General features: G+C 42.7%; 1 protein-coding gene across 1 annotated transcript in view; it reads left to right on the top strand.

Moving 5' to 3' along the window:
• LOC126263339 (regulator of G-protein signaling 17) overlaps window positions 1-23,872 on the top strand; it is a 461,202-nt gene that overhangs the window by 420,763 nt on the left and 16,567 nt on the right. The window contains exons 5-6 of the mRNA XM_049960428.1: window positions 10,635-10,696; window positions 19,123-19,289. Of these exons, the coding sequence (XP_049816385.1) occupies window positions 10,635-10,696; window positions 19,123-19,289 (229 nt within the window). The remainder of the gene's footprint in view (window positions 1-10,634; window positions 10,697-19,122; window positions 19,290-23,872) is intronic.

Genomic DNA, 23,872 nt, shown 5'->3' with positions numbered 1-23,872 from the left:
GACTTTTCGTTGATGGTACAGTTCTCTATAATGAAGTAACGTCTGAAAAAGCTTGCGCAAGTATCAGTCTTATCTTGGTAAGATTCCAAATGTTCGGAAATGTAAAATTCTGCAGTATCGATTAATATCGATGAGTCACTGACGGAGTCAGTCGTTGTTGTTGTTGTGGTCTTCAGTCCAGCGACTGGTTTGATGCAGCTCTCCATGCTACTCTATCCTGTGCAAACTACTCTATCCTGGGCATCCTGTGTCTATCCAGTGCCCCCCAATACTAAATTGGTAATCCCTTCATGCCTCAGAACATGTCCTACCAACCGATCCCTTCTTCTAGTCAAGTTGTGCCACAAATTTCTCTTCTCCCCAATTCTATTCAATGCCTCCAGTACATAGCCATATCTGTAACTTTTCCTTTAGTAGTGGTCGGTTTCCTGACCGATTAAAGTACTAGGTAGTGAAGCCACTTTGTGAAAAGGGAGACAGGGATAGTATTGACAATTACAGACCTATTTCTATGCCATCGGAGTTTGCTAAAGTTATCGAGAAGGTTGGCTGGCAGCTTTTCGAGGAGCTCTTTGCGGTGTGGGGGAGTAGCCATGTATGTGAAAAACGGCATCCCATTTGAGTCAATTGATGTTTCAAAGTACTGCACTGAAAAGGTGTTTCAATGTTGTACAGGTGAGGTTAAATTTAATGGAGCTAAACTTCTAACTGTTGTTATTTATAGATCCCCAGACTCCTATTTCACAACATTTTTGCTAAAGCCAGAGGAGGTTCTTGGTTCACTTTATAGGAAATACAAAAAGTTAGTTATATGTGGTGACTTCAATGTTAATTGTATAAGTGATTGTGCAAGGAAGAGGATGCTGGTAGACCTCCTTAATTCATATAATCTTATGCAAACCGTATTCTTTCCAACGAGAGTGCAAGGGAACAGTAGAACAACCATTGACAATATTTTTGTTCATTCGTCATTATTAGAAGGGCATTCTGTTAGCAAAAAGGTCAATGGCCTTTCAGATCATGATGCACAAATTTTAAGTCTAAAAGATTTTTGTGCTGCAACACATGTTAAATATAGTTACCAACTTTTTAGGAAAGCTGATCCAGTTGCTGTACAGACTTTCGTAAACCTTATCAAGGAACAAGAGTGGCTAGATGTTTATAGTGCTGATACAGTAGACGATAAATATAATGCTTTCCTCAAGACTTTTCTCGTGCTCTTTGAAAGTTGCTTTCCGTTAGAACGTTCAAAACAGGGTACTAGCACAAACAGGCAGCCTGGGTGGCTGACTAGAGGGATAAGAATATCTTGTAGAACAAAGTGGCAATTATATCAAAACGTTAGAAACAGTCAGAATGTAAATGCAGCAGCCCATTACAAACAGTATTGTAAGGTGCTTAAAAATGTTATTAGGAAGGCAAAAAGTATGTGGTATGCAGATAGAATAGCTAAGTCTCAGGATAAAATTAAAACCATATGGTCAGTAGTAAAGGAAGTGGCTGGTCTGCAGAGACAGGTCGAGGATATAGAATCAGTGTGTAGTGGGAATTTCCGTGTTACTGATAAGTCGCATATATGTACAGTATTTAATAATCACTTTCTGAATATAGCAGGTGAACTAAATAGAAACCTAGTCCCAACAGGGAATCATATAGCGCTCTCAGAAAAAAGTGTTCCGAGACTGTTACCTGAAATGCTCCTCCATGATACTGACAAGAGGGAGATTGAGTTAATAATTAAATCACTAAAGACCAAGAACTCTCATGGATATGACGGGGTATCTAGCAGAATACTGAAGTACTGTTCTGTGGATGTTAGCCCAGTACTTAGCCATATCTGTAACTTTTCCTTTAGGAGTGGTTGGTTTCCTGACCGATTAAAGTACTCGGTAGTGAAGCCACTTTATAAAAAGGGAGACAGCGATAGTATGCCATCGGAGTTTGCTAAAGTTATCGAGAAGGTTGTATATACAAGGTTACTGGAGCATTTAAATTCACATAATTTGCTGTCAGATGTTCAGTTTGGTTTTAGAAATGGTTTAACAAGTGAAAATGCTGTATTCTCTTTTCTCTGTGAGGTTTTGGACGGATTAAATAAAAGGTTGCGAACGCTAGGTGTTTTCTTTGATTTAACGAAGGCTTTTGACTGTGTTGACCACAAAATATTACTGCAGAAGTTGGACCATTATGGAGTAAGGGGAGTAGCTTACAATTGGTTCGCCTCTTACTTTAAGAACAGAAAGCAGAAGGTAATTCTCCACAATATTGAGAGTGGTAGTGATGTTCAGTCCCAATGGGGCACTGTTAAGTGGGACGTTCCCCAAGGGTCGGTGCTTGGGCCACTGCTGTTTCTTATTTATATAAATGATATGCCTTCTAGTATTACAGGTGATTCAAAAATATTTTTGTTTGCTGATGACACCAACTTGGTAGTGAAGGATCTTGTGTGTAATATTGAAACAGTGTCAAATAATGTAGTTCATGAAATAAGTTCGTGGCTTGTGGAAAATAATTTGATGCTAAATCACAGTAAGACTCAGTTTTTACAGTTTCTAACTCACAATTCAACAAGAACCGATATTTTGATCAGACAGAATGGGCATATTATAAGTGAGACGGAACAGTTCAAGTTCCTAGGCATTCGGATAGGTAGTAAGCTGTTGTGGAAAGCCCATGTCCAGGATCTCGTTCAGAAACTAAATGCTGCTTTATTTACCATTAGAACACTATCCGAAATAAGTGACACTTCAACACGAAAAGTAGTCTACTTCGCATATTTTCATACGCTTATGTCGTATGGTATTATTTTTGGGGTAATTCTTCTGATTGAAAAAAGGTATTTTTGGCTCAAAAACGGGCTGTTCGAGATATATGTGGTGTAAGTTCGAGAACCTCTTGTCGACCCCTATTCAATAGTCTGGGAATTCTGACATTGCCATCACAGTATATATTTTCTTTAATGTCGTTTGTTATTAGTAATATTAGCCTATTCCCAAGAGTTAGCAGCTTTCACTCAGTTAATACTAGGCAGAAATCCAATCTGCATGTGGAATTCACTTCCTTGACTCTTGCGCAGAAAGCAGTGCAATATTCTGCTGCATCCATTTTCAATAAGCTACCACAAGAACTCAAAAATCTTAGCAGTAGCCCAAACTCTCTTAAGTCTAAACTGAAGAGTATCCTCATGGCTCACTCCTTCTATTCTGTCGAGGAGCTCCTGGAAGAGCTACAAAATTAAGCAAATTCCAGTGTTACATTGTTGATTTTCTTTATTTAAACTTACGACTTGTCACCTGAATATGCTTTTTTATATTTCATTTTATCTGTTTCTAATATCGTGTTATAATTTCATGTATTGACTCGTTCCATGACCATGGAGACTTGTCCTTAATTTGGTCCCACGGAACAATAAATAAATAAATAAATAATAAAAATAAATCTACGCATCTAATCTTCAGCATTCATCTGTAGCTCCACATTTCGAAAATTTCTATTCTCTTCTTGTCCAAACTATTTATCGTCCATGTTTCATTTCCATACATGGCTACACTCCATACAAATACTTTCAGAAACGACTTCCTGACAAATCTATACTCGATGTTAACAAATTTCACTTCTTAAGAAACGCTTTCTTTTCCATTGCAAGTCTACATTTTATATCCTCTCTACTTCGACCAACATCAGTTATTTTGCTCCCCATATAGCAAAACTCAGTTACTACTTTAAGTGTCTCATTTCCTAATCTAATTCCCTCAGCGTCACCCGACTTAATTCGACTACATTCCATTATCGTCGTTTTGCTTTTGTTGATGTTCATCTGATATCCTCCTTTCAAGACACTGTCCATTCCGTTCAAGTGCTCTGCCAAATCCTTTGCTGTCTCTGAGAGAATCACAATGAATTACTCCGAATTTTTCTTTTGTTTCCTTTACTGCTTGCTCAATATACAGATTGAATAACATCGGGGAGAGGCTACAACCCTGTCCCACTCTCTTCCCAACCACTGCTTCCCTTTCATGCCTCGCGACTCTTATAACTCCCATCTGGTTTATGTACAAATTGTAAATAGCCTTTCGCTCCCTGTATTTTACCCCTGCCACCTTCAGAATTTGAAAGAGAGTAATCCAGTCCACATTTTCAAAAGCTTTCTCTAAGTCTACAAATGCTAGGAACATAGGTTTGCCTTTCCTTAATCTACAGGTATCTTGTAGGATAAGTCATAGGGTCAGTATTGTCTCACGTGTTCCAATATTTCTACGGAATCCAAATTGATCTTACACGAGGTCGGCTTCTGCCAGTTTTCCCATTCGTCTGTAAAGAATTCGCGTTAGTATTTTACAGCCGTGACATATTAAACTGATAGTTCGGCAATTTTCACATCTGTCAACACCTGCTTTCTTTGGGATTAGAATTATTATATTCTTCTTGAAGTCTGAGGGTATTTCGCCTGTCTCATACATTTTTTTCACCAGATGGTAGAGTTTGTCAGGACTGGCTCTCCCAAGACTGCCAGCCGTTCCAATGGAATGTTGTCTACTCCCGAGGCCTTGCTTCGACTTAGGACTTTCAGTGCTCTGTCAAACTCTTCACGCAGTATCATATCTCCTTTTTCATCTCCATCTACATCCTCTTCCATTTCCATAATATTGTCCTCAAGTACATCACCCTTGTACAGACCCTATATATACTCCTTCCACCTTTCTGCTTTCCCTTCTTTGCTTAGAACTAGGTTTCCATCTGAGCTATTGATACTCATACAAGTGGTTCTCTTTTCTCCAAAGGTCTCTTTAATTTTCCTGTGGGCAGTATCTATCTTACCCCTAGTGAGATATGCCTCTACATCTTTACATCCTTACATCGTCCCAGGCAAATGCTAACATGGCTTCTTTGAAAAGGCATGATCGATTTCTTTCCCCATCCTTAAAACAATTCGAGTTTCTGCTGGGTCTTTGTTGATATTTCTGTCGATAGGACGTTAAACCCTAATCTTCCTTCGTTGTTCGCACGTGAAAGGAACGGGAAAAGCTCTAATACCTGGTGCAGTGGTAAGTACCCTCTGCCGTGCACTTCACAACGGTTTGAAGAGAATAGATAGAGGTGTAATCGGCGGAATAATAGTTTCGTAGCGTACAGACAGGTCTTTGAGGTCAGGCTGTAAACTACTTGTTACTTCAGAAACAGTTACCTGTTAACATTGCAGTACCACTCAACCATGGTATTATTGCACTTGGTCTCTCGTGGCCGTTATCGGAAACATGCTGTGTCGTCACACCAATCAAATATAGCTGTGACTAAGTCAAACGCATCGCCTTGCGAATGATTTCAAGACAGTTGTGCATAAGTGGTTCAGTTCATCCTCGACCAAAACTCACGACAAGCCGACCGAGAGGCTTCACTCATCCACTATTTTAGCCGCCTAATAGTAGCCGTGACAGTTCAACAGCTTCACGGGGGCAGTACACTGAGGTGACAAAAGTCAAGAGATATTGAGCTGGACATCCGTTTGCGCAGTGTGGTGCAGCAACTCACGTGGCATGGACTCAAGTCGCTGGAAGTTCCCTACAGAAATATTGATCCTTGCTGCCCCTATATCTGTCGATAATTGCGTAAATGTTGCCCATGCAGGATTTTGTGGGCGAACTGAACTCTCGATTATGTCCCATAAATGTTCTATGAGTGACTTCAATTGAGAGAGATTATGGCGCGGTGACATGGCACATTGTCAACAATAAAAATTTCGTCCTTTTTTGGATATATTAAGTCCATGAATGGCTGCAAATGGTCTCCAAGTAGCCAGTCAGAACTGTTTTCAGTCAATAATTAATTTAGATGGACCACAGAACCTAGCCCATCCCATATAAACCCAACCCACATCATTAACGAGCCATCATCCCCTTGCACAGTGCCTTGTTGACAACTTGGGACCATGACTTGGTCTGTGCCAACTTCGAATCCTACCATCACGTCTTACCAACTGAAATCGCGACTCATCTGACCAGACCACGGTTTTCCAGTCGTGTAGGGTCCAAGTGATATCGTCACGCCCCCAGGAGAGGGGCTGTGCAGTTAGCAAAGGCACGCGTCGTTCGTCTGCTGCCATAGCCCATTAACGCCAAATTTCGCCGCACTGTCCTAACAGATGGGTTCATCTCACGTCCCACATACATTTCTGTGATTATTTCACGCATTGTTGCTAGTCTCTTAGCAAAGATAACTCTACGCAAACGCCGCTGCTCTCGGTCGTTAAGTGAAAGCCGTCGGCCACTGCGTTGTCCGTGGTGAGAGGTAATGCCTGAAATATGGTATCGACAGCGCAGTCTTGACACTGTGGATCTCGCAATATTGAATTCTTTAAAGATTTTCGAAATGGAATGTCCCATGCATCTAACTCCAACTATCAATTCGCTTTCACAGCCTGTTACTTCCCGTCGTGGGGCCATATCATTTCCGAAAACTTTTCAAGTGAATCTCCTGAGTACGATAACTCCGCCAGTGCACTGCCCTTTTATACCTTCTATATGCGATACTGCCGACATCTTTATATGTGCATATTGCTGTCCCATGACGTTTGTCACCTCAGTGTGTATTAGTCGCGGCTAAAACGTATTCGTGCCTTCTGAAACAGTAAACAAGGACTTGGCAACGCTGCGTGACGAGTGGTTCCATCTCACGTTTACAGCTCCGGGTGTGTTGAGCCCTCTTGTGAACAATCTTTACCTTAAAAATGCGATAAACTGCAGCAAAGGAAGTACAGGAATTTTACACTCTGTCTTGTATGTTGTCGTCAACAGAGAATGAACGGAAGAGATCTACTTACTTATGGTAATGTTTTTTTGTAAGAGACGAAAAATGGTTCAACTGGCTCTGAGCACTATAGGACTTAATATCTGAGGCCATCAGTCTCATAGAACTTAGAACTACTTAAACTTAACTAATCTAAGGACATCACACACAGCCACGCCCGATGCAGGATTCGAACCTGCGACCTAGCGGTCGAGCGGTTCCAGACTGAAGCCCTAGAACCGTTTGGAGGCTCGGGAGTGCTCAGGAGCGGCTTTCCTGGACATCTCCAAGCCCTTCGACTGCATGTGTGCACGAGGGCCTCTTCTACAGACTTTCTGTGTTGGGGATTCCGACGCCGCATGTCTGACTCATTGCGTCTTACCTGCGTGTTAGCACCTTCGACGCCGGCCGAGGTGACCGAGCAGTTCTAGGCGCTACAGCGTGGAACCGCGCGACCGCTACGGTCGCAGGTTCGAATCCTGCCTCGGGCATGGATGTGTGTGACGTCCTTAGGTTAGTTAGGTTTAAGTAGTTCTAAGTTCTAGGGGACTGATGACCTCAACAGTTAAGTCCCATAGTGCTCAGTGCCATTTTGAAGCACCTTCAACGTCTGTGCCGAAGACAGCATTTGACATCTAGGCCAATACAAGCGTGAATGACGCAGTAGTCTGTCGTCGGCCCCCCGTTGTACTCCCTGTACACCACTGATGTTTCAAACAATGAGAGGGTGTCGTTAGCGCGGACGATACCGCACATTAAGCTCACTTCATGAAAATCAATGTCTTGCATCGGCGTCTGCAGACAGCATGCGACGTTCTAGGTGCATGGACCACGAAGTACTGTCTAAAGTTTAACGTTACGAAAAACCACTGCACAGAGTGCAGAAGGACCTTCAGCCATTGCCGATCATGGGAGGCCCCATACCATGGTAGTACCTTGGGGTAACCCAAGATAAGAAACTCACTTGGAAACTACATATCCACGAGGCTTGGGGTAACGTGTATGCCCACCTGATGGCAGTTTACCCCCTGACAAAACTAGAGTCGACGCTTCCACTACACTTTGTTGTTACACCTTATCAAGCGCTTACCAATAGATCGCCCGACCTTCTACGGCAGTGGTGATGGGTTAAAAATACGTAAACAAGCGCACAGTACTGAGAGGGAAAACACATACGTTGGAGAAAATAAAGGACCACACTTTAAGCAAAAGCAGGGACAGTTTTCAGCAAACTTAACCTGCACAAAAGAGGCAGATAGGACTGTCCATTAGGACAAGCGTGGTTGTTTGGTTGAGGCAAAGTTGGTGGTAGTTGGTGGCCAGACCTCCTTCCTGACGCCACCACTCCGTCGGTGACTGTGTACCCCTTCTGTCTGCATCTAGAACAAATCTATGTTCAAGTGTGAGAAGGTTTGGTAGCGTGCATCTGAGGCAGAACGTGGGTACCACCCCGGTACGTACGTTCACTGGTGTTCAAAATTAAAGCAACAAACCACTATTTCCCCGTCCTGTGTCTAATTCACGATTTAATCGCGCAAACTGTCAGCAGTCGTCCGTACGATCGTGTTCTGCATGGAAGATGGCATTCCGGTCAACGAACAATCACGCCAGAGATGACTTCAGGGTACCTATTAAACGGGGTAGAGTTTTCAGGAAGTCTCACATCCAAAATCGCTGAGTACACAGTCATAGACGGTACTATGACAGTGAGGACACCTACCAGACTAAGAGGTGGAGGGACATACGAAGAATGGAAGCAGGACAGTCGCAAAATGATATGGCTAGATGGCTTAACGCGAAACATTCTGTTGTTTCTCGGATGTGGCGATAGTTCATAGAGACTAGAACTGTATCCCGAAGATCAGAGCAGGATAGGTGACATCAGAAAGAGAGGATGGTTATTTGGCTGTAAGGGGAAGATGGTACCGCCTTACTACTGTACGGAAAATGGCATCTGACCTCGCAGCATCCACTGGACGTGTTGCATCAAGGCAAACGGTGTATAGAAGGCATCGGCAGAGTGGCCTTTACTGTCGGAGACGCGCTACATCTGTACCTCTGACACGTCTTCACAGAAGGGAACGTCTAGAGTGGAGCCGTCAACATGCCATCCGGACGGTCGAATTGAGAGCCAATATTCTTTTCACAGGTGACTCTCGATTTGGTTTGAAGAGTGATTCTCGACGGATTCTCATCTGGAGAGCATATGAAACACTACTTCGCGATCAAAACAGTGTGGAAAGAGACCGATGTCGAGGAAGGTTTATGTTGACCACTCGAACAGGTCTTCATGAACTTATACGGTTAATTTGGCAGGGCTTAAATGCTGTGAAATATCGTGACGAGATTTTGGATCCTTATGTGCAGTTATTGCGAGGTGCTGTTTGTTCAGACTTCGCACTGATGGATGAAGTGCTCAATCTCATAGAGCACGGGTATTTGATGTTTTCTTGGAAACGAAGAATTTGCACGCATGGCATGGCCTGCTCGCTCTTCCGATTCGAATCCCGCAGGGCAAGTCTGGGATGCACTAGAGACACGGGTTGCATCACGTGAGAAGCACCAACCCCTCGCAAACACTTGAAAGCAACTCTGCAGAAGGAACGGGAGTTATTGCCTCAACATGAGATTGACGACGTCATTTACAGCATGCCTCATCGTTGTCATGCCTTCACTGCGGCCAGAGGTGGTCACACCCCATATTGAGCACATTAACCGGTTGTCGGAATGTGTGTCTAAATCAGTTAAGTTGGAAAAAACGAAGAAAATTTTTGTCTACCGTTATCCACGTTGCAGTTGTTTACGTTCTGTATTCTTTACATTGTTTTTACTTCACTATCGTTTGTTTATATTGTTTTCTGGAAAAATAAAGGCAACTTTGCAAAATTTCTGTTCGTTTGTTTAATTTTGAACTATGGACACCAGTGTAGTGAGATGTGGGAAACTACGTGAAAACCATATCCAGCTGGCGGACTCACCAGCTGTCGCCATTAACCCACAAGGTGCATTTGGTCCGAGGCGGGTTCGCCTGCCCGTATCTTGGAAGTCGGCTATTTAAAGCGCTCGGCTATCCAGGAGGGTATTTGTGGACAAACATTATGTTTCAAAAGGTCTTTAAGTAACGTATTTTGTCCAAGAACCAAAATTCTTCAGAAAATCTTTATCAAAAGCTCGAATAATAGATAGAGTATCGCCTTTTCTAAGAGGTGTCAACGACACATAGTTTGACAACAGTTTCACTGCCACGACTCGCCAGATTCGTTTTCTTCCTGATAAGGTGGGCCTAATAACATTTTTTGTGGTATTCCCAACCCGTTACTTAGTATTTTAGTACTCTGCATGTGTGATAGTCGGTACCAATAAATCGGCAATCGGTCATTACAGATTTCGATATTTCATAAAGCATGTGTTATAGACTTGTACAGCATACTATCTTCGACGTCGTAATTGCACGTTTCTCCTAGATGAACATCACGCCCGCATTCCAAGAGACAGGAGACAGACTACATGAAGGTGGCTGGTTCCCTGGCCGATTCTGATATACTTTCTGCTTTGTCTTTAATAGTTTTCGACTCAAACGCGTACAAATATCTTGCACTACATTAAGGCGGAAAATAACATATTGTGTTAAGGACGATAGACCTCTTACGAAGCGCAAGACTGGGGTACTGTGATTTGCCAACTGTACAGTACCATCAGCAACTTCCCCTTTTTAAGATAAAGGCGTACGTCGAGTAGAAAATTTGCCAGATCTCATAATCTGACTGACATAAGGCAAATATAGCTGAAAGATATTTAAAAGCAACCCTCCGTATCATAATTTAACTCTTTTTTTTCGAATTCTGTTGCAGGCCTTCGCTGGAAGAAATTCGGAGCTGGGGAAAGTCGTTCGACAGACTCATGAAAAGTGCCGGTAAGTATACGCATTTCTTCTTTTTTCTCCATTACTTGAAGTAAAATTAATACCTTAATGTCGAATTTAATTTACGGACTAACAGACTCATTACGTAAATAATAACAGATGTTGTCTTCCTTCTCTATGAGATCAAAGAAAAACGTAAAATGGCGAATGAATAAACAGAGACGATATTACATGCAACGGAGTAATTTTCACATCCGTCAACACCTGCTTTCTATGGAAGTGGAATTATTATATTCTTCTTGAGTCTGAGGATATTTCGCCTGTCTCATACATCTTGCTCACCAGATGACAGAGTTTTGTCAGGGCTGGCACTCCCAAGGCTATCAGTAGTTCTAAGGGAATGTTGTCTACTCCCGGGGCCTCGCTTCGACTTAGGTCTTTCAGTGCTCTGTCAATCTCTTCACACAGTATCATATCTCCCATTTCATCTTCATCTACGCCCTCTTCCATTTCTAAAATATTGTCCTCGAGTACATCGCCCTTATAGGGACCCTCTATATACTCCTTCCACCTTTCTGCTTTCCCTTCTTTGTTTAGAACAAGGTTCCCATCTGAGCTATTGATATTCATACAAGTGGTTCTCTTTTCTCCAAAGGTCTCTCTAATTTTCCTGTATGCAGTATCTATCTTACCCCTAGTGATATATGCCTCTACATCCTTACATTTATCCTGTAGCCATCCCTGCTTAGCCATTTTGCACTTCCTGTCGATCTCGTTTTTGAAACGTTTGTATTCCTTTTTACCTGCTTCATTTACTGCATTCATTTTCTCCTTTCATCAATTAAATTCAATATTCTTCTGTTACCCAAGGATTTCTACTAGTCCTCGTCTTTTTACCTACGTGATCCTCTGCTGCCTTCACTATTTCCTCTCTCAAAGCTACACATTCTTCATCTACCGTATTTATTCCTCCCGTTCTTGCCGTTTGTTCCCTAATGCTCTCCCTGAAACTCTCCACAACCTCTGGTTTAGTCAGTTTATCCAGGTCCCATCTCCTTAAATTCCCACCTTTACGCAGTTTCTACAGTCTTAATCTACAGTTCATAACCAATAGACTGCGGTCAGAGTCCACATCTGCCCCTACAGATGTCTTACAATTTAAAACCTGGTTCCAAAATCTCTGTCTTACCATTATATACTCTATCTGAAACGTTCCAGTATCTCCATACCTCTTCCATGTATACAACCTTCTTTCATGATGCTTGAATCAAGTGTTACCTATGATTAAGTTATGCCCTGTGCAAAATTCTACCAGACGGCTTTCACTTTCATTCCGCACCCCCATTCCATATTCGCCCTTGTCTAGCCTTGCCATTTTCGATATTGAGAGGATTATATTTTTGTGAATTTATGATGGTATATTTCCAGGCTGGTAGATTCTACAGACCAACTTGAATAGTGGTTTCGTTGTCACTTCTTTGTAGGATTTTAGAAACTACGAGGGAGTGTTAACTATGTCTTCTGCCTTAATTCATGGGTAGGACTTCCAAAGCTCTATTTGACTTTGACACTAAATCTCATATGTCATCTATGCCGATTCCCATATCTTTCTCTAATAGCCCATGTGACAGTTTCTCATCGCCGTAGAGACCTTCACTGTACTTTCCTCAACCACGTAGAGGCCTTCGCTGTACTACTTCCACCTTCTCCTCTGCATTTAACAACGAAATTCCTTCCGCACTCTTAATTTTGACGCATTTCCTTTTTATTTCATAGTAGGCTGTTTTAATTTTCTTATAAGCTGAATTATCCTTTCCGACGACCCCCTGATTTCTCCGCAGTTTTGCTGCAGCTATTCCGCTTTGCTTCCCTTCAGTTTCTATATGTTTCATTCCTAAGTTCCTTATATTGTTGTATTCCTGTCTTTCAGAGAACATTTCTGTACTTCCTTTTTTCGTCAATCAAATGAAGTATTCTTCTGCCGTCCTAGGCTTCCTCGCAGTGTTCTACCTTGTATTTACTATATCTGTATGTCCAACTTCTGTGATAACCTTTTTTTTAGAGGTGTCTATACGTCTTCAAATGTTCTGTCTGCTGTGGTATTCAGTATCACTGTATCTTCAGTCTTAGAGACATTCACAGTCTTCGAGATGATTCTCTTAAACTTCAACCTAATCTTCATGATTTATAAACTGCGATCTGTGTCCGTATATGCTCCTGGCTATTTCTTGCAATCCTACGCGTGATTTCGAAATCTCTGCCAGACCACGATATATTCCAGTTCTAATCTGTCAGTGTCTCTAGGCTTTTACCAAGTATAGTTCCTTCAGTTGTCATTCTTGAATAGTCTATTCGCCGTTAGCAGATGAAATTTATTCCTGAACTCCGTTGGTCTTCCTCCTCTCTTCCCATTATCGAGCCCACATTCTTCCACAACTCTGTTTTCTTTTCCTTCCCCTATTACAGCGTTCCAATCACTCATAATTACTACATTTTCAGCTCCCTTTACACAGTGAATTACTCGATCAATATACACACACACACTTTCTCTATTTATTCATCGTCACCTTGTAAAGTCGTCATGTATACCTCAACTGTCACTGTTCGGGTCGGTTTTCTGTCGATTCTGATGAAAATAATCCTGTCACTGAACTTATCACAGTAACTCACTCTCAGTCAGACCTTTCTTTTTATGACGAATCCTACTCCCATTCCACCATCTTCTGTTTCTGATATTACCCAATATTCGTCTGTTTATAAATCCGTATCTTCTTTCCATTTCGTTTTACTGAACCTCATTATATCTAGACTCAGTCTTTGCATTTCCTTTTCAAATTTTCACTACCTCATTTCAACTTGTAAATTACATACGCTCCACAGACTGAATAGCAGAATGTACCCTTTCTTTTGTTATTCAGTATTTTTCTCAGAGTCACTTCCTCTTTTTAATTCCTTCCCAGAGACACAGATGGAGGTTAATTCTGTCTTTCACCAGTGAAGAGATCAAGATATGTTTTTAATTACAGGCTACATTACCTGTAGATACACATTACGCGTCCGTGTTGCAGTGGTTTCGATTGTGTTCTGCGATCTAATTCGTTTGATCATTGCTGATTCTTTCACATTTTAATGGCATTTTCCCACCCTCAAGGGCAAGAACGTGCTCCAAACCCCGTCCTTTTTCTTCTTTTTTTAAAGGCCGTTCGCAGAACGAGACGACCTTCTTATGTCGGAAGGCTTCGGACGTCTTTGCTAATGATGTTAATTCAAAATTTTAGCAGCGGAGGGGAACGGTGTCAGGACCCACAAAGTTTCAATTACTAGTCAGATACAGTACACTTAGACAACGGAATTGCTCGTCTTGAGCTATACGAAAATTTAAATAATTCTTGGAATTCTTGTACAACTTTTACTTCTGTTGGTATAGACTGTGCCATCTGTCATTTTAATTGATGAAATATGTTATCCACTCGTAATTAGTTTATATTTTGTCTTTTTCTTACTCTTATCTTTCCACAGTTGCTTCTCTTGAAATTTTTATTGCATCTTCTCTAAGACACTTTATTTAATTGGGCATATTACTTCATGTTTCTGTTATCATTTCCTTTTAGTTAGCAGTTGTTTATTTCCCATTTAGTTTTTTTGTCTGTCGTACTCTGCGTAGGTGCAATACCTTTTTTTCCCTTTATAGTCATTTCATCCCCTCCACACCCCAAATGGGCGGGGGTGGGGGGTGGGGGGTGGGTGGTGGGGGGGGGGGGATGTCAGTGGTACAAGCAACCCGGCCTTCATCCAACAGACGATAACAAAGCAAAGCAGACGAAAAAACAAGAAACAGATGGCGGAGATGCATACACTAAATTAAAAACTTTTTAAAGGTGAAACATAAAGTAGAAGTTTTGAGATATACTATGGACGACTTTTTGCACTGGTAGTTAAAAATAGTAACAATAAAAGGTAAAATTAAATGTAATAAGCACACATTTAAACCATTTCAAACATGTTGCCAAAACATGCACTTTTCTGACACTAGAAATTGGAAGGACCTCCCTTGGGATAGGGAGTCAGTTGTTGAAGGGAAAAGATTGGCTGGTGGAGGGGGTAGGAATGTTGTGCTGTAAGGATGGAGGGCTGGTGCATTGAGTAGTTGGGTAGAAGTGGCTGTTGGGACAGATGGGGGAACTGGTGACACTAATGGTTGGTGTGAAAAGAGAGCGGGGGTGCAAAGAAAGGCAGAAGTTAAAGTGCGAGTAAGGATATGTGGGGAGGGGAGAGAGAGAAAACCCTGATAAGGTGGACTGGTTAGATTAGGTTAATGTCGGGGCTCAGTTCGTGATCTGGAAGGGGGAGATGACTGAAGTTTCTCTGGGAGAGCTTCTGGAGGATATGTAAGGGGAGAGTTGGTGGAATGTGTTGGTAAAGGTGTGGCAGTGTATGAGGATTCGAAATTACAGGGGAAACGATAGGATTATTGGAGTCGTGTTTGAAGATGGTCTAGAGTACTCGGAGGTGTTAAATGTAAGTGAGGAGAGGCGGGAATGTGATGCGTTGGTAAAAGATCCTCGTAGGGGAAGGTAATCGGACGCTGAAAGCGAGGAGGAGCTCATGGCGTTCAAGAATCTGGAGGGACTTGTAGAACTTGGAAGGAGTTGGTGCAGCATTATTTGCTGTTTGGATGTCTTCCTCCCGAAATAGTAGATCTCTTTTCACCTGTGTCAATAGTTTATTTCCCTGTTCTTTTTTTAAAAAGAAAGAAAGAAAGAAAACCACTCATAATCTGAGGTATAGATGTGAAAATTGACACATAAGTCTGAAGTGATACGGAATTTTGTTGAGACTAGAAACAAATGAAACAACTAGCCAACAGGTGGCTGTCTTTGCAACAGGTCATTCACTCCGCATGAAACTCGTATACGAGGTCTGTTCTAAATATTCTGTAACTTTACCCTCAAAATTTTTCTACGCCTATCTTTTACTTACAGTGCCTGATCTCCTTCGAAATACTCTCTTCCACCCTTGATACACCTCTCCCAATGCCATTTCCACTTCCGGAAGCAGTAGTGGTATGCCTGTTGCTGGATCGCGGCCGTCTGCAATTTGCTCGTCCATCGTTGCAAATCTTCGTACGGGGTTTTCAATTCGGGAAATAAAAAAAGTCCTCAGGGAACGGGTCTGGAGAGTATGGAGCATGAGGCAGCACAGTGAATTCGTTTTTTGTACAACAGTCACGCACCAACAGCGATGAATGTGTTAGCGCGTTATCTATGCATCTTCTCGCCACATTTCAGATTGTTTTCTTATCATATTTTCACTCAGGAGTCACAAACCGTCCCAATAGTACTATCGATTTACAGTTTGTACGTGTGGCACGAATTCATGATATACCAATCCTTCGCAGTCAAAGAAAACTATCTGCGTGTCTTTGACATGTGACCTGACCAGACGAGATTTTGTTTGTCTTCGAGAACAGTTCCTGAGCCACTGTGAAGACCGAACCTTGGTCTCAACATCATAATCGTAGACCAATATCTCATCAGTTATGGTTCTCTTAAGGAACATCTCATTTTCATTTGCGAGATCCAAAAGTTCTTCACAGATTGTGAGCCAAAGGTATTTCTGATCTTGACTCATGAACCGTGAGACGAACTTGGTGGCAACAAGATTCATTCCAAAATGCTGTGTCAGAATTTCATGACATGATCTAATTGAAATTTTACATTCTTCCGCAAACTCTCGGACGATGGGTCTTCAATTGGCACGCACAATTTCGTCGAAGGACGTCCTGAACGAGTGTCATCTTTGACTTCCCTCCGATCATTTCCAAAACGTTTGAACCATTCTTAACACCAAGAACGGCTTGCGCACTCATCGCCGTAGGCTTCCTGAATCTTTTGGTGTATCTCTGCAAAGCTTCTATTGAGTTTCACACAAAATTTAATTCAGATTCGTTGCTCATCTAACTCTGCCTTCTCGAAAACCGCAAATTATGCGACACAACGTTCTACTCAATACAGTTCTGAACAGTAACAAAGAGACATACAACAATGAAACTTCCGGCAGTTACACATAAAACACAGGCGTGTGCAGAGAACTAACCGCATTTCTCTCCAACACACCATTTGTCCCGAAATCACGAATGTTCCGGAATTATTTGAACAGACCTCGTATAATATCAGCTGTGGTGAAAGAGAGAGTTAGATGAGCCGGCAGTCATGGCATGCTGACTTTACCAGAAAAGGTAATGTCAGTGAAGCTTTAGTATCAGAATGGAGAATCCGCTGCACGGTGAAAGATCTCTTGCGCAAATGGTTTGGTGAGGATCAGCTAATAAGCAGCTACTTCCATTTTGAAACTTCCTGGCAGATTAAAACTGTGTGCGCCGACCGAGACTCGAACTCGGGACCTTTGCCTTTCACGGGCCAGTGCTCTACCATCTGAGCTACCGAAGCACGACTCACGCCCGGTCCCACAGCTTTACTTCTGCCAGTACCTCGTCTCCTACCTTCCAAACTTTACAGAAGCTCTCCTGCGAGAGGTTCGCAGGAGAGCTTCTGTAAAGTTTGGAAGGTAGGAGACGAGGTACTGGCAGAAGTAAAGCTGTGGGACCGGGCGTGAGTCGTGCTTCGGTAGCTCAGATGGTAGAGCACTTGCCCGCGAAAGGCAAAGGTCCCGAGTTCGAGTCTCGGTCGGCGCACACAGTTTTAATCCGCCAGGAAGTTTCATATCAGCGCACACTACGCTGCAGAGTGAAAATCTCATTCTGGAAACATCCCCCAGGCTGTGGCTAAGCCATTTCTCCACAGTATCCTTTCTTTCAGGTGTGCTAGTTCTGCCAGGTTCGCAGGAGAGCTCCTGTAAAGTTTGGAAGGTAGGAGACAAGGTACTGGCAGAAGTAAAGCTGTGGGACCGGGCGTGAGTCGTGCTTCGGTAGCTCAGATGGTAGAGCACTTGCCCGCGAAAGGCAAAGGTCCCGAGTTCGAGTCTCGGTCGGCGCACACAGTTTTAATCTGCCAGGAAGTTTCATATCAGCGCACACTCCGCTGCAGAGTGAACATCTCATTCTGGATACTTCCATTTTGTTTAGCCTCCCAGGTGCCCAGACCTCAATCTGTGTGATTAGTGGTTGTGGGGTTATCTGAAGTCGGAAGTCCACCCAGACCGTCAGACCTAATTATATCCGTCGGCAGTTTCTCTGCATATCTACGGATATGCTGTACAGTGCTGTTTACAATATTGTCCCTCGACTACAGATATTGTTAATGAATGAAGGCCACCATGTTGAACGTTTGTTGTAAAGAATATCGTATTTGTTAAAAATCAGTTTTTATGCAAATCACTGCTTTTGTTTCATATGATGCCCCAATGGCGTTCATTTTTTTGTATTTTTTTGGTTTCTGTAAACCTCCATGTTGCTTCAAACATGTGTGTCAGTTTTTACCTCTCTACCTACATTATTTCGGGAAGCATTAAATTTTCAAATGCTAACGGACTTTTGGGTCATCCCGTATATTTCTGAATACCCATCTTATGAGTCTTTTTCTTCCCAGCTTTACACAGGTAGACGACAATAGAAAACAGTCAGAAGAAAATCTTTGCCCAGCACTAAAGACCGTTACTAATGGAATAGCCTAGAGGATAGCTTCATCCAGCAGTGAATGTCAAATACACAGAGCTTCAGAAGACGACTGCGTGAATACCAGAAGACATATAGAAAAGACCACATAGAGCATCTCTCCAAGATTTGCACACACATTACAGGTGCTTATGCGCAGCCTTCCTGACGCAGCAAACGTCATTATGTGCATCAGAGTCATTAAAGTCGCTCAAACGAACTTGTTGTAAAGACACGACAGCAATCCGCTTTGGAAATCTGTTCACTGTGTTGCCTATCTGCAGGAGCGAACTAATTCGATGTGACAATACGGAGAAGTTGACTGGTTGGCTAATTTGGGGGAGGGGACCAAACAGCGAGGGCATCGGTCCCATACGATAGGGGAAGAGTGGGGAAGGAAATCGGCTGTGACCTTTCAATGAAACCATCCCGGAATTTGCCTGAAGCGATTTAGGAAAATCGCGAAAACACCTAAATCAGGATGGTCGGACGGAGGTTTGAACCGTCATCCCCCTGAACGCGAGCCAGTGTGCTAACCACAGGTCCACCTCGCTCGGTACGGAGTAGCTGATTTGTAAGAATGTTCCGACACACCTCTGCTGGTAAGCTACGCAACTACGCCATGGCGCACATTACGAATCTGAACTTGGAGAGATACTCTACTTACTGATGTGTTTAGTTTTTCTGTTTTCTGATATTTATTCTGTCGTCTTCTGAAGACCCGGAAATACTTACGAATAACCCTGCATATATGTTAAGTGCATATATATATATATATATATATATATATATATATATATATATATATATATGTTTGTGTGGTACTGCAATTGGAGTAATCAAAAAACTTTTTCCGTATTTACAGCCGGCAGAAAGGTGTTCCGCGACTTTCTGCGCTGTGAATACAGCGAAGAAAACATCCTTTTCTGGCTTGCTTGCGAAGATCTGAAAAAGGAGTCGAACCCCGATGTGGTCGAGGAGAAGGCCAGGTTCATCTACGAGGACTACATCTCTATCCTCTCGCCTAAAGAGGTAACTATGACTGGATGTATAGCGTCGCCTATGTCATGGATATCGTTATTCGGCCAAAGCAAATAATGGATACAATTGTGTTCCTTTTTGTGGGGATTTCAGCTTTCCCAGTGGGTGTGCTTGCTCTGAGAAAGCTAATAAATCTATATAGTTAAGACGCACGTTACGTTTTCCCCATGTTCAGTTTTAAAGTGAGAAAAATAGAATGTGGTATTTTCAGATTTGACAGTGTAATAGGCCTCAGTGCGAAGACAAGTTTGATGCAGCTAAACACTATCTTTTGCAAGTGTCTTTATCTCTGCATAACAACTGCAACTACAGTCATTCCAACTCACTTACTGTATCCAAGGCTTTGCCGCTCTCTACAGGTTATATCCCCAACACTTACTTTCATTACCAAAAGAACTTTCATTTCGTGTTTCATAATGTATCGCGTACACTCTAAGACAAAAAACAGGCACAGCACGAAGGAGTTTCTCGAATTGGACGGAAATCGATAGATATGATGTACATTTACGGACAAACGAATTATTACTAATTCAGAAAAACTGGATGATTTATGCGAGGGATTCACGAGTTGAGCAAGTCGGTAATGCGCTAGTGCATCTTTGCCCTTTATGTAAGCAGTCATTCGGCTTGACATTCATGGAGAGAGTTTTTAGATGTCCTGAGGGATATTGTGCGAGATTCTGTCCAATTGGCAAGTTACATCCTCAAAGTCACGACCTGGCTGGAGGGTCCTACCTGCTCCAAACGTTTCAACTAGACAGAGATTCGGTGAGCTTGGTGGCCAAACTGGGGTTTGGCAAGCACGATAAACACAAGCAGTAGAAACTCTCGCCGTGTGAGGCCAGGCGTTACCTTGCTAGAATGTAAGATTACGCTGGCTCGGTGTGTAGGGCAACAAAAGACGGCGTAGAATGTCATCGACGTACCGCTATGCTGTAAGGGGGCTGCGGATGACAGCCAAAGAGGTCCTGCTGTGAAAAGAAATGGCATCCCGAACATCAGGCCCGGTTGTCGCGCTATGTAGAGGGAGACATGAGGTTGGAATCCCACTGCTGTCCGTGGCATCGTTACAGACGTCATCGGTTGTCAACGGGGCTGAGTTAAAAACTCGACCATCACTGAAGGCAATTCTACTCCAGTGAATGAGGTTCAAGGCAAAGACGTGTCCGGAGATGTCCCGTACGATGGTAGGATACCGACCTGACTCTCGCCCGCCAAACAGTCCGACAACCAGGAGTGATGGTCTGAGGGGGCACATCTTTTCATAGCAGGACCCCTTTCGCTGTCTTGCGAGGCACCCTTTACCTCACGGCGTACATGGCGGTAGTCTTCATCACGTTTTGGTGCCGTTCATGGCAAACCATCCAGGGTTTACATGTCAGCAAGATAATGCCCGCCCGAACACGGTGATCTTGCTGCTTGCCTTCGTGCTTGCCAAATCCTACCTTACCCAGCTAGGTTGCCGGATCTCTCCCCAATTGAGAACGTTTGGAGCATTATAGGCAGGGCCCTCCAAGCAGCTCGGAATTTAGACGCTGTATCGCGCCAATTGGACAGAATTTGCACGAGCACATCCAACAACACCATCAGTTAGTGCAACACCGAATAACTACTTGCACAAGGGCCAGAGGTGAACCAACGCGTTATTGAATTTCTCAATTTGTGAATCTCTTACTCTTGTATAAATCATCCAATTTTTCTTAAATGGCACTCATTAATTTGTACATGTGCTTCTAACGATTTCCGTCTGATTCGTATAATTTCTTCGTAGTCTTACAGTGTGTGCAGGGTGGTCCATTGATAGTGACCGAGCCAAATATCTCAACAAATAAGCGTCAAACGAAAAAAACTACGAAGAATGAAACTTGTCTAGCTTGAAGGGGGAAACCAGATGGCGCTATGGTTGGCCCGCTAGATGGCGCTGCCATAGGTCAAGCGGATATCAACAGAGTTTTTTTTTTAAATAGGAACCCCCATTTTTTATTACATATTCGTGTAGTACGTAAAGAAATATGAATGTTTTAGTAGGACCACTTTTTTCGATTTGTGATAGATGGCGCTGTAATAGTCACAAACGTATCAGTACGTGGTATCACGTAACATTCCGCCAGTGCGGACGGTATTTGCTTCGTGATGCATTACCCGTGTTAAAATGGACCGTTTACCAATTGCGGAAAAGGTCGATATCGTGTTGATGTATGGCTATTGTGATCAAAATGCCCAACGGGCGTGTGCTATGTATGCTGCTCGGTATCCTGGACGACATCATCCAAGTGTCCGGACCGTTCGCCGGATAGTTACATTATTTAAGGAAACAGGAAGTGTTCAGCCACATGTGAAACGTCAGCCACGACCTGCAACAAATGATGATTCCCAAGTAGGTGTTTTAGCTGCTGTCGCGGCTAATCTGCACATCAGTATCAGACAAATTGCGTGAGAATCGGGAATCTCAAAACGTCGGTGTTGAGAATGCTACATCAACATCGATTGCACCCGTACCATATTTCTATGCATCAGGAATTGCATGGCGACGACTTTGAACGTCGTGTACAGTTCTGCCACTGGGCACCGTAAACCGGCATAATATGCACTATTGGGCAACGTAAAATCCACGATGGCTGCGACAAGTGGAACATCAGCGACCTTGGCGGGTTAATGTATGCTGCGGCATTATGGGAGGAAGGATAATTGGCCCCCATTTTATCGATGGCAATCTACATTGTGCAATGTATGCTGATTTCCTACGTAATGTTCTACCGATGTTACTACAAGATGTTTCACTGCATGACAGAATGGCGATGTACTGCCAACATGATGGATGTCCGGCACACAGCTCGCGTGCTGTTGAAGCGGTATTGAATAGCGTATTTCATGACAGGTGGATTGGTCGTTGAAGCACCATACCATGGCCCGCACGTTCACCGGATCTGAAGTACCCGTGTTTATTTCTGTGGGGAAAGTTGAAGGATATTTGCTATCGTTATCCACCGACGACTCCTGACAACATGCGTGAGCGCATTGTCAATGCATGTGCGAACATTACGGAAGGCGAACTACTCGCTGTTGAGAGGAATGTCGTTACACGCATTGCCAAATGCATTGAGGTTGACGGACATCATTTAGAGCATTTATTGCATTAATGTGGTATTTACAGGTAATCACGCTGTAACAGCATGCATTCTCAGAAATGATAAGTTCACACAGGTACATGTATCACATTGGAACAACCGAAATAAAACGTTCAAACGTACCTACGTTCTTTATTTTAATTTAAAAAACCTACCTGTTACCAACTGTTCGTCTAAAATTATGATCCATATGTTTGTGACTATTACAGCGCCATCTATCACAAAGCGAAAAAAGTGGTCCTACTAAAACATTCATATATTTTTACGTACTACACGAATATGTAATAAAAATGTGTGCTACTATTTAAAAAAACGCAGTTGGTATCCGTTTCACCTATGGTAGCGCCATCTATCGGGACAACCATAGCGCCATCTGGTTTCCCCCTTCAAGTTAGACAAGTTTCGTTCTTTTTTAGTTTTTTCGTTTGACGCTTATTTCGTGAGATGTTTGGCCCGATCACGATCCATGGACCACCCTGTATAGTAATTTGGTACCAGTTTTAGTAGGGATGGGTCCTTCATCACACGCCGACCTGTGTATGGCCACATTTTCGGAGGATGTTTTGAAGTGATGTCTAGTAACACGTCTTTTGTTCTGTAGCCAGTCAGAGATTATATCTAATATCTTTGCCGTAAAACAATGGTACCATTCCCAGATCTCTTTGTTTGATTTCCGTTCATAAATAACATATTAAGAAGGTAAAATTTGTGGCATTATTATTTTTTTAATATTCGCTATGCTTTATGAGGCTGTTCATACATCCACAAAGTTTTCTGAATGCTTTCGTCACTTCTTGCCCTGAGAGAAAAACTGAATTGTTGCTCATCTCTAATCTCCAATTTCCAGATAACTGTTTGAATAGCCAGAGATTCACGCACAGAATGATGAATCGTCACAAAGCAAATGCAAAACATTACAACAAACAAATGCAAAACATTATGTTGGAGGCACGTTTATGTTTGTTAAGAAAAAGTAAATTAATGCGCTTCACGACTTTTAACCATAATTCAGGCATGGTTAAACAATAGCATTCTCCATGAATAAAACATACGAGCGTACTAAGGGAAACATCGTGATTCTCTGGAACTTGCACTCTGGCAATAATAGGAAGAATCATATTCGAATATCAATCTCTCCCCAGACGTCTTACTGCTAGAGCACGCGCATGGTCGTTACGTAAAAGCCATACATTTTATTACGGGTGAGTTATGTGTATACGGAAGATGGGGGCATATTAACGGCTGACGTGCGCCGTAGCACTGGCTGGTGCACGGCAGGTGGACGTTTATCACGGTCGCATTGTGCCGCTACATATATTCGGTGGTACCAGTTACTGTTTCCCCGCCAGCAGCTTTCAATTGTAAATTTGACACGTTTTATTTCTACAGGACGAAGATGACTTCTGTTACAGAGGAATACCAGTGGAAGAACTTTCTTCTTAACGA

Source organism: Schistocerca nitens, chromosome 6, assembly GCF_023898315.1.
Source record: "Schistocerca nitens isolate TAMUIC-IGC-003100 chromosome 6, iqSchNite1.1, whole genome shotgun sequence".
NCBI lineage: Eukaryota > Metazoa > Arthropoda > Insecta > Orthoptera > Acrididae > Schistocerca > Schistocerca nitens.
Note: the sequence above shows the minus strand (reverse complement) of the source record. Positions and strands in the feature narration are given on the sequence as shown.